General features: G+C 41.9%; 1 protein-coding gene across 1 annotated transcript; it reads left to right on the top strand.

The window, feature by feature from the left end:
- Positions 1–213: 213 nt before the first annotated feature.
- On the top strand, positions 214–13271 carry hs3st3b1a (heparan sulfate (glucosamine) 3-O-sulfotransferase 3B1a). The gene is made up of 2 exons (XM_086184706.1): positions 214–1002; positions 11187–13271. Exons 1-2 carry the CDS (start codon positions 509–511, stop codon positions 11803–11805), a joined length of 1113 nt encoding a protein of 370 aa, XP_086040832.1. The 5' UTR covers positions 214–508; the 3' UTR covers positions 11806–13271.
- Positions 13272–13754: the final 483 nt, after the last annotated feature.

A 13754-nucleotide genomic window follows, 5' to 3' on the forward strand; every position in this document is an offset into this window, starting at 1 on the left:
ACCCATCAAAACCTACAAAAAAGGGTGCAAGGAAAATATCAGATTATACTGTGATTAACATATTTCCTCCATACAACTGCTGCAACGTTCAGCAATTCATTTATTTTGAAATTGTAGCCGGAAGTCACGTCTCTATACTCTCGGGTACTTCACGATACCTCCAAGCACGGATAACTTGGTGCTGCGGTGTCTGTGCGCTCATTCTCTGAGAGCAAGTGATGGGAGAAGAATCTAGTCCCTTAGGCGCGTATCGCTCACCTGGCGATATTTTCTTTTCTTGTTTTGAGATGTTGTTTTTATTTACATTATTTTAAATTTATTGCCAGGCCTAATTAAAACGATACACCGTACAATAACCACATCTTGGAGCAGGGGGTGTGATCGCAGGTCTTCCAGAGATATTTTGAGAAATTACGCACGGACTGGCCGGAGTTCGAGCCATGGCAGAGGAGTGATACCTTTGCCAAAATGTCTGTGAACTGGAATATAAGTTTTGCACGGCGGTCCTATGGAATATAGTCCGATTTTAAACAGTCTACATGTTGTGCCATCACCCCACGTGAAAAACAAACTCTTTGTTTTCTGTATAATGCTTTCTCTTTGGGTGTACATGATTTATTGCTGTGTCGGCTACTGCTCAACTGTGCCAAACCTGGCGTACAGTTCCATGAACAGACCGGAGACTGACGCAGAAGTTGACAGTCAGGGGTCCTCTCTCGGGGCGTCCAGGGACTTGCTTAATAACGAAAACGATTTGGACAGCAGAGGAGACGAGTGGGATGAAATTAGAGGCGAGGCGAAGGCGTTGGATGATAATGCCATGTCAGGTTTCCTCAATGAGTCGGAAAGTAAAAAGCTGCCCCAGGCGATCATCATCGGGGTGAAGAAAGGAGGAACGCGGGCGCTGCTGGAGTCTCTGCGCCTGCATCCGGACGTCAGAGCGGTGGGAGCCGAGCCGCACTTCTTCGACCGCAACTATGACAAGGGGCTGGAGTGGTACAGGTAGTACACGTGATTTTATGACTCGGAGTCAGACGAACAGTGTGTGTGTGTGTGTGTGTGTGTGTTTTTGTGCAGCGTATTTTGTTTCTGGTAAATCCAGAGGAACATCTTTATGAGGTGTTTTTATTTAGTCTTCTACAAATGTCTGTACAAGCTGGAACATGTATGATGAAAGTATGAATAGCAATAATAACCTATCAAGGAAAGGAAAAAAAAGTAAAATCTAGTTGCAGTAAAGTCAGCTGCAGCTATCACGCCATTTCACAACAGCAAACATATGGATAAGATAAGAATTATTTGCATATGTGAAAAGAAAGCAGCATAATACTCTCTAGCTGTTCGAAGTTTACACATAAACGAAATAATTCTAAAACAAAAGAAAACATGAACTAAGATGAAGCTGCTACGTCTCGGGAGGGGTCAGTTTAGGAGGAAGAAATACTAAAGCTGACTTGAAGTTTCACACTGTAATTTTTAAGATATGAAACCCACGTGTTGGTTTCATCCTTCCTGAAATGAATTCGTAAATGAAGCAGCAGCTGATTGTCTAAACTGTAGCAGCACCAGGCTTCACCGTCTAGATGGTGTCTTTCTTTGTTGTTATATCAAACCTGAGATGTCAGGATGTCACAGGGCAGGTAACAACACCACTTGCACACATTTCTCTCCAAACTAAAAACTTTTGAGCCAATATTTGACTTCACTCACGTAGTACAAATCGATTTTTTCTTTTTTTTTGTTGCGTGTTTGCGTAACCTTTTGCAGTGTTCTTGGAATATTTCTCCATCTGCCCTTGAATGCTGACGTGTTGGGGAGGTGGGCCACAGGTAGAACATTCTGAGATCATTTAGATTTGACCTGAATGCAGTTCAAAGCCTTTGGATTTATGGTGAAGGAGTCAGTTTGTTACATCACGCTGTCATCCTTGAGCGGGCAGGGGGGATGATTCAAGATTATAAATTCCCGCTTATTGATTCAGTGGCAGTAATTTGTTTTGATCTTTAATCCAAATGGACATCAGTGTCAGAGGCAGAGATCAGGGGATCTTAGGCACCTTCAACTTTGCTCCTGAAGCTGCTCTCGCATCCCAATAAAGCGTTTTACTTTGACTCAGCTGCACTATTACACAACTAATCACAAACACACCATTTCCCTGGAAGTTACTGATTTCTTCTTTTCGCCCATACAAAAACAAAACAAAAAAAAACCTGCCTGGAAATGATTTGGCAGTGAAGCAGATGCTTTACATTACAGCAACCATATTTTTAATAAGAGATAATAAGAGATACTGCTGTTTAAAATGTCCCTTTGACAGAGCTGAGGGATTAACAGGATCTGGACACTGTTTCAAAGCCGGCTTCAAAATGTTACAATAGAGGAGGTGAAGCATTGTTCAAAGGACTTTCTTGCTTAAGCTCCTTTAAGAATTTCCGGACAGGTTTAGAACATTTTGGATCATCAGTCTGTGAAGAGCACTCTTTTGTCCACCTTTACAGACTGAGCAGTTCAACCAGACTGAAATAGTCTGACGGGTGTGAGGTTATCACCTTAATTCATGCTGTTTTTTTTTGTTTTTTTTTACAGTGCACAAAAAAAGCTAGAGCTCAGACATGAATGAGCGATGCTTATAAGATGAACTTACTGAATTACGTCAGTAAACATTTTCACAAGCTATTTCTATCAAAGTGTTCTTCAGCGTAGCGTGACATTCATATCAGTACCTTCGTACCGTTTAGTACCGTTTGCAGTGAGGTTTCTGTTTATGAAAAAAATCTTTTGTTTTACATGGGATTCAACAGAAGTGTGCGTAAATTATGGTTCCACTAAAAGGCTGATTTAAGCTGTATGTTGACTCATTGCTAACCACGTGTCCTGTGCTGTTGTGAGCATCTATACTTGTGGCAGGCTGCAATTACTCCATCAAAACACAGGTTGGTGGTGGAGCTTTTGTGCTGTTCTTCACAAAAAAAACAAAAAAAAAACCTTGAAACTGAGTAGATCACTTTGGAACTGGCGCTAATAAATGTCGAGCAGTAGCGACATACACTGCCGAAAAGACCAGTGGAGGAGATGGAGTGGAAATGAGTGCGTGGGAGGAAATGTGATGTAACCGAGCTGACTGGTCACCAAGTCTCTGCCGTTACTCTTCTAGAGACTAGCAGCAGCTATGTCGTAACCTTTAGAGTAAACTAAATGATAAAGACTTTCTGGTTCTAACGTCCAAAAATGGTCACCTCTAATTGCAAAACGCCAAGAGTTCTCGAACCAGCGGGTGTTGTCAGAATTGATGCATCTTCCATGGTATTACTTGAGAACAAGTAGTCAAGCAAACACGTTAGATGTTGTAATGTCAGTAATAGTCAAAGAAGCAGCTAGATATGCACGCTGGCTTCGTGCTCACTGTGACATCTGCAGAACAAACAAACAGCCAGAGGATGTGCGAGGCCGTTTCATCTCGGGACATGACTAATGAGGGCTTCCTCACAGGGAGAAGTGGCAGGGCTTGTTAAAACAGTTTTGGTGGGGCTCAGGCCGACCCTGTTCAGCAACGTGACACTTAGTCCTGCCATGGTGGTGCTTTATGTTGGACAGATGAGTTGTTTCATACAACATTGAGCGCCCCATTTGATAAAAGAGTAATCTTCCGTGCCCATCTGTGTGAGGCCTGTCAAAACTTCATCATGGATTCCCCCATCTTGTCTAAAGTAGCAGATATGCTGAGAGGCGAATGTGTGTGTGTGTGTGTGTGTGTGTGTGCATGTGTGTGTGTATGTGTTGATTTGTTTGGCCCATATGTTTCCCTTCATGTCCCACGGACAAATGTTGAGCGGTAGCTTGGGAAGAGGAGCAGTCTGCTGGGTGGGCTTATCAGCTCCTGTGGTGGCATTGAGTTGTGCCCACACCATTTATCTACTGTGATTGGTGTGTCCAGACTGCTGGAGGTCTGCTGTGTGTGTCCTGCACAGAGAAGAGGCCCCAACACGGCAGGACTCCAACCACAATGCAGCACGTTTTCACTAAAGCTAACAATTGTGCACGCTTACTCGCACAGAGCACAGAAGGCAACTCTTAAAGCCGTGGGAACAGTTTCCTCCTCGGACCCCCTCCTTCCCTATAGCATCACAAGTTCCTCTTCTCTCTCGACAAGTTAACCACTACTGCATGCTCCACAAATCAAGGTCTTCTGGGTTCTACTCACTAGATGTGACTTAATTGCTCGAATCATGTTTTTCCTCTTGAGGATCCATATATAGAACAATGAGCAGCCTTCTTACTAACTCACTGAGGGTGTCAGAGACGACAGGCTAATCCTCCTCATAGCCCCAGGGAAGCTTACCGCAGGCCAGCAGCAGATAGAGGGCAGTAAATTTAAACGGAGTCTTTAGAAAGCGCAACAGTATTATGGAGCTCAATGAATGAGGATGCTGGAGGACCCCTGAGGTCTGCATTAGCCCTGACAATAACGAAGCAGACAATTAGTGTGAAACATGTTTTCTCTGCCTTCACTTTGTATGCAAATGTGCTCAAAGGGGTGAAAGTGCCCTTTGACGAAGCCCAGCAGGAGTTCATCACAAAACGCATTCACTGGAATCTGACCAAGAAAAGACTCAAAACACTTAAGTGTTCTTGCTTTCTTTCCTTTTTTTGCTTGAATGTTGACTTTCAAAGATGCAAAGTTGAATTTCCCAAGAGCAGTTTGCTTCAAGTCCACTCAGGACTTTTTGCTTAGTCAGCGCATCGAGCTGGTTGCAAGGGCACAGGGGGATCGGTGTAAGTCAGAGAGCTCTGGATATAGGTGTCTCCCAGCTTAAACTCATGTGTCAGCACACTGGCATGAAAAAAAAAAGGCAAAAAAGGAAATTCGGGTTGATAATGAGATGCTTCAACTCACACATGCTTGCTTTTGTTTGAAATGCTCCTAAAACATCTCCACAAACCATAAGAGCTTTCATTAAAAAAAAAACCTAAACATAGCTTCTCTATATCACGCTGTGCTCCGTCCGACGATGCCGGCTCTCCTAGAACAAGTCCACTAGATTGTCAGTACTGATAATGTGCACCTCCCCTCTCCATTCTGGAGATTGAAGATTTAATTTGCCGCAGCAAACCCCCTGGGCTTTTGCTTGAAGCAATTTGTCAAACTGCACCACTTATTACAGCACTTTAGAAACACTGAAACAAAACAAGTTCACTCCGTTCTATCCCCTCGAGTTGTTGGCTTCCTCATCTCTCTATCTCTCTCTCTCTCTCTCTCTCTCTCTCTCTCTCTCTCTCACTCTCTCTCTCACTTTTGTAGAATCTTCAGAGAGATTGAGTTGTTTCCTGCCACTATCTCCCCCTCCACTGTAGAGGCTCCCTGACAGCAAGTCAGAGCAACTTTAGAAAGCAACAATCTGCCTCAGCCATCTTTGTTTTGTTTCTTTGAAGTCTTGTTTGCTTTTGCTGATCCTCCCGTACCAGCTTGCAACTGTGGAGACTTACACATCTGAGGAAATGAATGAATTTCTGAGTCCATCACAGGGAAGCTCCAACATCATCATTTTAGTAAAACTAAAAACCTATATTAACTTTTTTTTTTTTAAATGTAGATATTTCAAATATAACCAACCCACAAATAAATTAATAAGTTGTTTCGTTTTTGCAAATTGTTTTGTGACAGCACCTACTGTTGTGACGCCTCAGTCTCCCATGGAAGCGCAGCAAAATTGAAATGTGTGCTTATACTGCAGCTGGGAGAGACCCTAGGGACCAAAATACATTTAAGCTACAGAACAACACCAAACGAAGCCTTATGAAACCATTCAACGACAACAGAAGCGCCGCTTCCTATCAGTCTTCAGCTAACACCGTCGTCCTATAAAGAGCAAGGTCGGCTCCACATGAAAAGCACCTAAATGCTGTTATGAATTGGCACAAGATAAATAAAATTCTATTGAATGGCCTATAATAATAAAGCTTATGCAGTATCTCCATTTCCTTCTGAGTGGAAGATATTGGAATGTCTGAAAGTGAAAGATTTGTTTAGAATAAAGGAAGCACTGGGTTTTCCTCAGACGCTGAGCCGAGGATGTTGTCAAAACGCATTTATTAGTTAGTGCGTATTAGAAAACACACAAAAAAAAAATCACAAAACAGAGGAAGATGCAAACCAGTTTCAAGAGATCAAGAAAGTAAAAAAAAAAGAAGTTATTTCCTGTTGCCACCAGGTGATGCTATCACCTCCCCATTGTTCCCCAAATTCTATGGAATCCTTCCCTCTTGGAACCTTTTTACACCCCCTACACAAAGTTTGATGAAAACCTGTTTTATTCATAAAATAGTAATAATTTAACTGACCAGAATATCACCAGTAACATTTAGGACCAGTGGACAGGAAATGGCCGAAATCAAATTCTTCATTTAAACCTGGATTATTCTAAAATTTCGACACCCTCCAGTTTTACCAGACCGTTATATACTGTTACATATGCAGGGTTATGGAAGAACATTTGTCTTGGTTATATTCTGTAACAAATATTTCTTCTTGCATTCTCTTTTTTTTTAAAAATCTTGGTAATGAAATATCACATCTGTGGATAAATCCCTGACACAAACACAAAAAGATGTGAGCACAAACTGACTGAATGTGTTTGCTCCACCCTGGCACATGCCAGCACAGCAGCTCGTGTGACAGCTGAGAGCCACATATCTATACGGCACAGCAGATATTCATGTCTGATAACTGGTTTATTACCAGTTAGTAAAGTTTTACCAATGTAGGTTACCAGCACCCACACGCTGATCAAAAGTATTCTCTGGTTTTATAAACAAGCAACCGTCAGAATCATGTGCTAACACAAGGCTGACAGTTGTGTGAGAGCAGCCAGGATGACTCACACAACTGTTCCGCCCCCTCCCCCTCTCCTCAAACCGGGCCTGTCTCCACCAGACAGCCAGGTGGCCTTAAGTTCTGCACACAGACAGTAATAATGGTGGATGGGAAAAGGCTGTCTTTGTATTGTTGAGCAGGAATGCTGCAGAGAGACTGTTCAGTGTCATGTAATGAGGTCCTAAGTGTAAGAACCGGATGACGACAACTTTCGTGATGATAAGATGACGAGCGGTGGTCAGTGCACACCTCTCCTGAAGATCACGTCGCCTTTGATTTCTGTCTGGAACTTGTCTCATTGTAAATCTATTCTAAGTGGCCACATACCACCACCTCTCATCCTTTCTTTGTGGGAACAGTAGCTAAGCTCCTCTCAGTGCTGCGGAGAGATTAAAACCTCTTCAGAACATTAGATAAAGCTGAGGTTAGCTAGCGTTCCCTTAGGACTGGGACTGACTCTCAGGGGTCTGAAAAGGGCTAACACTTCTTTTGAGGTGCTTGTAATAAGCATCAACTAATAGCTAATAACAGATTGTCATTGCCCATAAAGTCTGTGTCAATAAGACAATATATAAATTACAAATTGCACCATAAAAATGTGTTGTAAGATTATAAGACATGACTACCTCAAATAATAAGGAATTGTTACAATTTTATTATGCACTTATTAACAGCTAAATAAGCTTCTTGCAGCGACCACAGCTACAGCATGAATTTATAACAAATAAGTGCCTCGAGTTCACAAAGATGTTTGTACCTCCTGTATTACTGCTTGGTGACAAATGCAGAAAGATCCTGCCACATATATTAAGGAGGGGGAAATATCTAAGCTCAGTACACTTGTTTGTGAACACTTAAAAAGCACAGCACACTATCACTTTGAGGTTAATCAATTCTTTATAAATAAATATGTATAGAATTTTCTTAAATTTTCATTCCTTTCATGAGTAGAGATGTTACTCATGGATTCCCTCACCAGTGAACACACGACAGTGAACTCATCACCGAGGGCGTCATCCAGCAGCCGCACGTTGTAAATTCCTATCTTTGAACCTGCTTCCTGATAGCATTGAATGTAAACACGGCTCTAGATTTCAAACGCCATCTCCCCAGCAGCCAGTTTAATGGACACACCTGACTAACCAGCAGACAAAACAGGCATATTACCCACCCTGGATTAATATCTGTGTATATTATAGTAGGTATATCTACAAAGGACATGCAGACACAGCTTTTCAAGAATAGACCTTAAACTTCAGGGTCACGGGGGTCAATGTATGCAGTCTTCATCTCCTTGTTATCCTCTCCTTACTCCTCTTGGTTTATGTCATTAAACGCCTTCCCCTGTTATCTCCCCTGTTCTCCTGCAGGATCAACAAGGCAGGTTAGAGAGCAGATGTGTTTATGTGTATGAGCAATCATCAATGTAGATTTGTTTTTATTAGGGCAGTTATAGGTAGAAACACTTCAAAGCTCAGTTTGATGCTTTACAACGCTGAAAAAGAACATTTTACAACCCACTTAGATGTCGCATTTTAGAGCAAAGTAGTATTTTAAACCTTTATGATGTCAAATAGAAACATGTAAACTTCATTAAGGGTAAAAATTCACTCAGTTAAGGTTTTTACTGTCTTGACACCGAGCGCCGATGCCTTTGTACGGCTTATTGATAGACGAGGATGCACTATTTGTTCCAGTCAACACTGTTTATGAAACAGAACAAATTGTGAAAGCATGCTACATGCAACCCCCCGAGGCACCTCTCTAACTGCACACACACATACACACACACACACACACACACACACACACACACACACACACACACACACACATACACACACACACACACACACACACACACACACACACATACAGTTAGATGTGTGCTCCATCTCTACTACCATGAATAATACATGCACTTCTCACACAGATTGTTTTTTCGCTAAGTGGAAAGTTTGATTGGTTGTAAGTTTTTGTGTCCCTTGTGACCCACCAGAAAGGCCTACAGTGGCCCTCTTGTGTGTATCCAAGAGATGCAGAAGATAATTACAGCAAGTTCTGATAGAGGTGTTTGATTCTTTCATACCTATTACCTTGATTCGTTTTTTTTTTTCCCTGCCACGTACAGTGATGGCTAAAGCCCTTTGGGGAAAGAAAGTGGAATAAATGCATAATAGTCTGCAGACAGATCGAAAGAGCAGGTGACAGTAGGTGATGACGTTGCAGAAGAGAGAATGTGTGCGTTTGCGTCTTGTCCTATAATCGCTAAAGCTTTCCCCTATGCTCTGAAAAAAAAATCTATATAAATGTATATATATATCTCTCTCTCTATATATAAATATCTGCTTGTTTCCACCACATAAATTTGTAAGATGAAAGCTGCTGGGTTTGGAGAGGAATATTGAAGCTCCTTGGGAGTGTGGCAACAGATGGTTGGAAATGATGGTAATCACATTAATGACATGGCTCCTCTGCTTTCCTGTTGTTTGATTTAGATCAGCTACCCTCCATCAAAACACGGCAGCATTACTAAATACCAGCATTAAAAAAAAAAAAAACCCTGAAAAAAAATCAAATGAGATCTACAAGAAGTACGTGGGGGGACTGATGCTCATGAGCACATTAGTCGCTTGTATTTGTTTTCAGGCTCACATTTTAGCAGAAGAAATCATTCATTTAGTCTGAGTTAGGTTTTTTTTTTGGTATCAGCTCAGTTTTTGAATCTCATGGTCGGTTGAATGACTGCAGGGGACAAAATATCTGGAGCCTGCAGAAAGAACATGCAGGAATGTAGGAGAAGAGGTCCTCTTCAACACACCTGCAATAGAAATACCGACCTCCTCTTCCTTGTCTCACATGCTATTAACAGCTGGGGACTGTTGGATGAACTAGGCCCCGAACATGTTTATCTTACACGAAATGAAGAGGGAAACAGGCTCGACTGTTGGAGGTGAGCTTCCCTACAACCCACCAACTAAAAAAGCAGTCTAACATTCACGGTTAAAGTTACTGAATCAACATTAATTTGCACAATCTGCCGTCTTCATCATGACAACAAAGAGGTTGCAAAGTTGTGGCTGTCTTCCCTTGTACTTCTCGCAGGTCTACGGCCATTATTTGCTTCCATTTATTTTATTTAATCTAGGTAGAGGTTTTACTATGAAATAAACCAAATGCTGACAACAACCCTGGTGACAGGTACTAATCGTAATGGAAACAAACAAAAAGCTCTTACCATGTATTGAAAATAAACTTAAGTTTCAAAAGTGAATGTGTGACCAAAGCTTCTACTGTTTGTTTGTTTTGAGGGGTAAAACCTCAAAAACTCTGATGACAGGACTTGATTTTGCTTGTTATTTTTAGATCGTTGCTGAATGTTCCAGCGATGTACATTAAGGACTATTTTCCTCCTAAAACACAGAAACCTTTACACATAAGTCTCTGAAGAAGTTAACAACCTGTGTTGGGCAATTATAGTTTGCGCGAATGAATCTTCCCCTTTGACTCCCCTTATTGGGTCCATGCACCCCCACCCCCCCACGCCGCCTCACCAAAGAGACAAACAGCCAGCAAGACAGTCAACCAGCCATTAATGCTCCAGTGTGTTTGGCTTAGTCCTAATCCCCCTTAGCTCACTTTAGCCATTATCCAGTCAGGGCTGCAGTTAACAGGCTATATTATGATCAACCAGAGGCATCCTGGGTCAAGAAGAATGGGAATAGACAGCTCTCAAGGTTTGCATTCTGCACAAAATTACAAGCAAATATGAGACGAAAGGTGCAGGCATCTGTCTTGGCATGGCAGTAAGAGGCATAATACTGCCTATTCAGAGTTAAACCATCCTTTGTATTCTGTAATGGAGGTGTGGAATATATCAATGTTAGGGTTTTGAAAGAAGATTGAGGTCATAAGTTGGATTAAATAGAGAGGCGGTCGATGAATGTCTCCCTTTAGGGTTTTTATTTTGAACATGTCATGAACTGTGTGTTTTGCTCACACGGAATCACATATGATTGATAGGAATCCAGCCTGAGCCACCAGCCTGAGTCACTTCAGGTGTACTCACAGACGCCATTAATGTTGCTCATGATATCCACAATTGTCCTGCTGATTGGGATTGACTAGCTCCCTCCTGACAGAACTTTAATCCTGTAACATGGAGGATGTGTCGAGGTTAGTCCCGGCTTCTTGTATGGGATATTTTTGGTTTTTTGGTTTTAACAGGTGCTGGAATACAAAGACTAAAATGTACAGTTTTGTTTGCAATAGGTGCTTGAGGCACAACTGAAATGTGCATTTCTGTCATTTGCAGGGAGTTGATGCCTAAATCATCTGACGGCCAGCTGACGATGGAGAAGACCCCCAGCTACTACGTCACCAAGGAGGTCCCTGCTCGTATTTACACCATGTCTAAAGAAACAAAGCTGATTGTAGTGGTCCGGGATCCTGTCACACGAGCCATCTCAGACTACACCCAAACCCGCTCCAAAAAGCCGGACATTCCTTCTTTTGAGAGTTTGACCTTTAAAAACATGTCAGCAGGTCTGATTGACACCACATGGAGTGCCGTTCAAATTGGCATGTACGCGAAACACCTTGAGCGCTGGCTCCAGTACTTCCCCATGGAGCAGCTGCTGTTTGTCAGTGGAGAACGGTTGATTAGCGACCCCGCTGGTGAGATAGCTCGCGTTCAGGACTTTCTCGGACTCAGGAGGGCTGTCACGGAGAAGCATTTCCACTTTAACCCAGCAAAAGGCTTCCCCTGCCTGAAGAGACCTGAGGTGAACAGCAAACCACACTGCCTGGGTAAAACCAAAGGCAGGACCCATCCGAATATTGACCCAAAGGTGGTGCAGAGGCTACGAGATTTTTATAAACCCTTTAACAGCAAGTTTTACCAGATGACTGGTCATGACTTTGGCTGGGACTGAGAGAAAAACTGCTTCCTTGTTTGTGTTTTTTATAATTCTGTTCTTCAGTCTGGAAACATTGTTATCGAGTGTATATACAGTATTTGCTGGATGTGTACAAAGTTCAGAAGTCTATTTTATGATAATTTATTGTTACGATATGAACTCACTAAGCTGCCTAACCAGGTTTATTATTATTATTTTATTATTATTATTAATTTGGCTTCATGTGCAACCACTTGTTTTTACTTTACCTGAATGAGATCCAACTGTACAAACTAGTAATCCCCTTAACATTGGTCTGACCCCTCAGGGGGCCCGTCGACTCACTTAGTAAGGTCGATACAGGCCTCAGCTGATCCAGTGTCACTTGCCAGGTGGATCAATACAGTAAAAGCTCCTCATCATGTCAATTAGAGCAGACGGATGGCTCTGCCTGGATCTCTCAAGCACTGCAATAAAACATGAATCCATTAATGGTCGTACGTTTACGGCTGACCTTTGAGCCAACTTGAAGTTAATATAATAATAGAAATTTCCACAACAATGTTTGGTCTTAACTGCTATTTCTACAAGGGAATGTTGACGAGTAGCCGATAGATTCGAGGATTCTGTCGTGATACGTTGAAAATGATTTGATCAATTTTTCAATAACTGCTTAATTCTCTTTCCAAAATGAACATTAGTCACATGATTCAATCACATTGGTTGAGTTGACCTGAAGTGGCTCTCATAGATTCGTATGTGCAGCAGTTTCATCACAGGTGACATTAGAAGTGATAATGATGCCCCTGTCAGTGATATTTCAACGGAGAGAGTGACAGTTCAACCATTAGATATATTTCTCTAAATCTTTGGAGTCTATAATCAGTGGTAGGTGAAAATTTGTCATGCCCAGAAAAATACTGCAAATAGCAAAACTCTGCCGATGACCTAGAAAAGTGTTCATAATCTATTATTTGATCCAAATCACCTCCAAGATGTGAGCGCTCGCTTCTTGCAATATCTTTCATCTGTCCACCAAAACTCAGCACAACCCAATTGTTTTAAGAGATATCCTGCTAACAAACCCGCACACACACACACACACACACACACACACACACACACACACACACACACACACACACACACACACACACACACACACACACACACACAGGTGATAACGTTGGTTGACATATCAAACTTGGGGCAGAATGAACGCTTTAAATTTTATGTGTAGTTGAGTTTTATTCAACATTTCTAAATACACATCTGTCAGGTTTGCTACAGGTGTCATTGTGTCATGACCTGTAGTGCAACCCTGTTGTTGTAGGGGCGCAATTTTGCTGTAAAACATCGAAATGAAGCAGGTTTGACTGATTGAAATGGTGCAGTCATGTCATTTTTATGAAGTAATGAATAAATCCGTTTTACCAAAAATCCTATTGTTTCATTCTATCATGCAATATTTCTCTATTTTGCATCATTCACTTTCCTGCACTCCCCCCACTTTACCTGTATCATCTCCCAGCAGGCAATGCTGCGCTGCTGTGTGTAATTTACTATCTTGCACATTATAGAGGTAACGAGCTAATTAGCGCAGCGCTGTTACCCACTTTGAGCATCTCAGGCCTCTGCTGCCACCGTTGTTGCCATGACCCCCACAAACACATAACAAAGCGTCATGTTTCTCATCAGAAATGAAATGACATTCTGAAAAGCTGTCTTCCCCTCTTTTGTCCCTGGGTGACACTTCATAGAATAAAGTGCAGGGTTTAAGCTTCTATTGATTGTTAAATGTGGATGTAAACACTTGATGCTTTTCCTGAAAGCAATCAGGGTCTTTCAAAAGCTTCTGACATTAGGAACCCAGTGTTGCACGTGTTTGTTTTTTTTTTATCTCAGAAACATTCTGTTGATTTGTTTCGTCATATTTTATAGTGGCGTCACAGCTTGTCTGCGCATTTGCCTCCCTCAAACTGTCC

The sequence above is a fragment of the Aulostomus chinensis genome, chromosome 18 (assembly GCF_037954235.1).
Source record: "Aulostomus chinensis isolate RoL2024-O1b breed Wild chromosome 18, RoL_Achi_v1.0, whole genome shotgun sequence".
Lineage (NCBI taxonomy): Eukaryota > Metazoa > Chordata > Actinopteri > Syngnathiformes > Aulostomidae > Aulostomus > Aulostomus chinensis.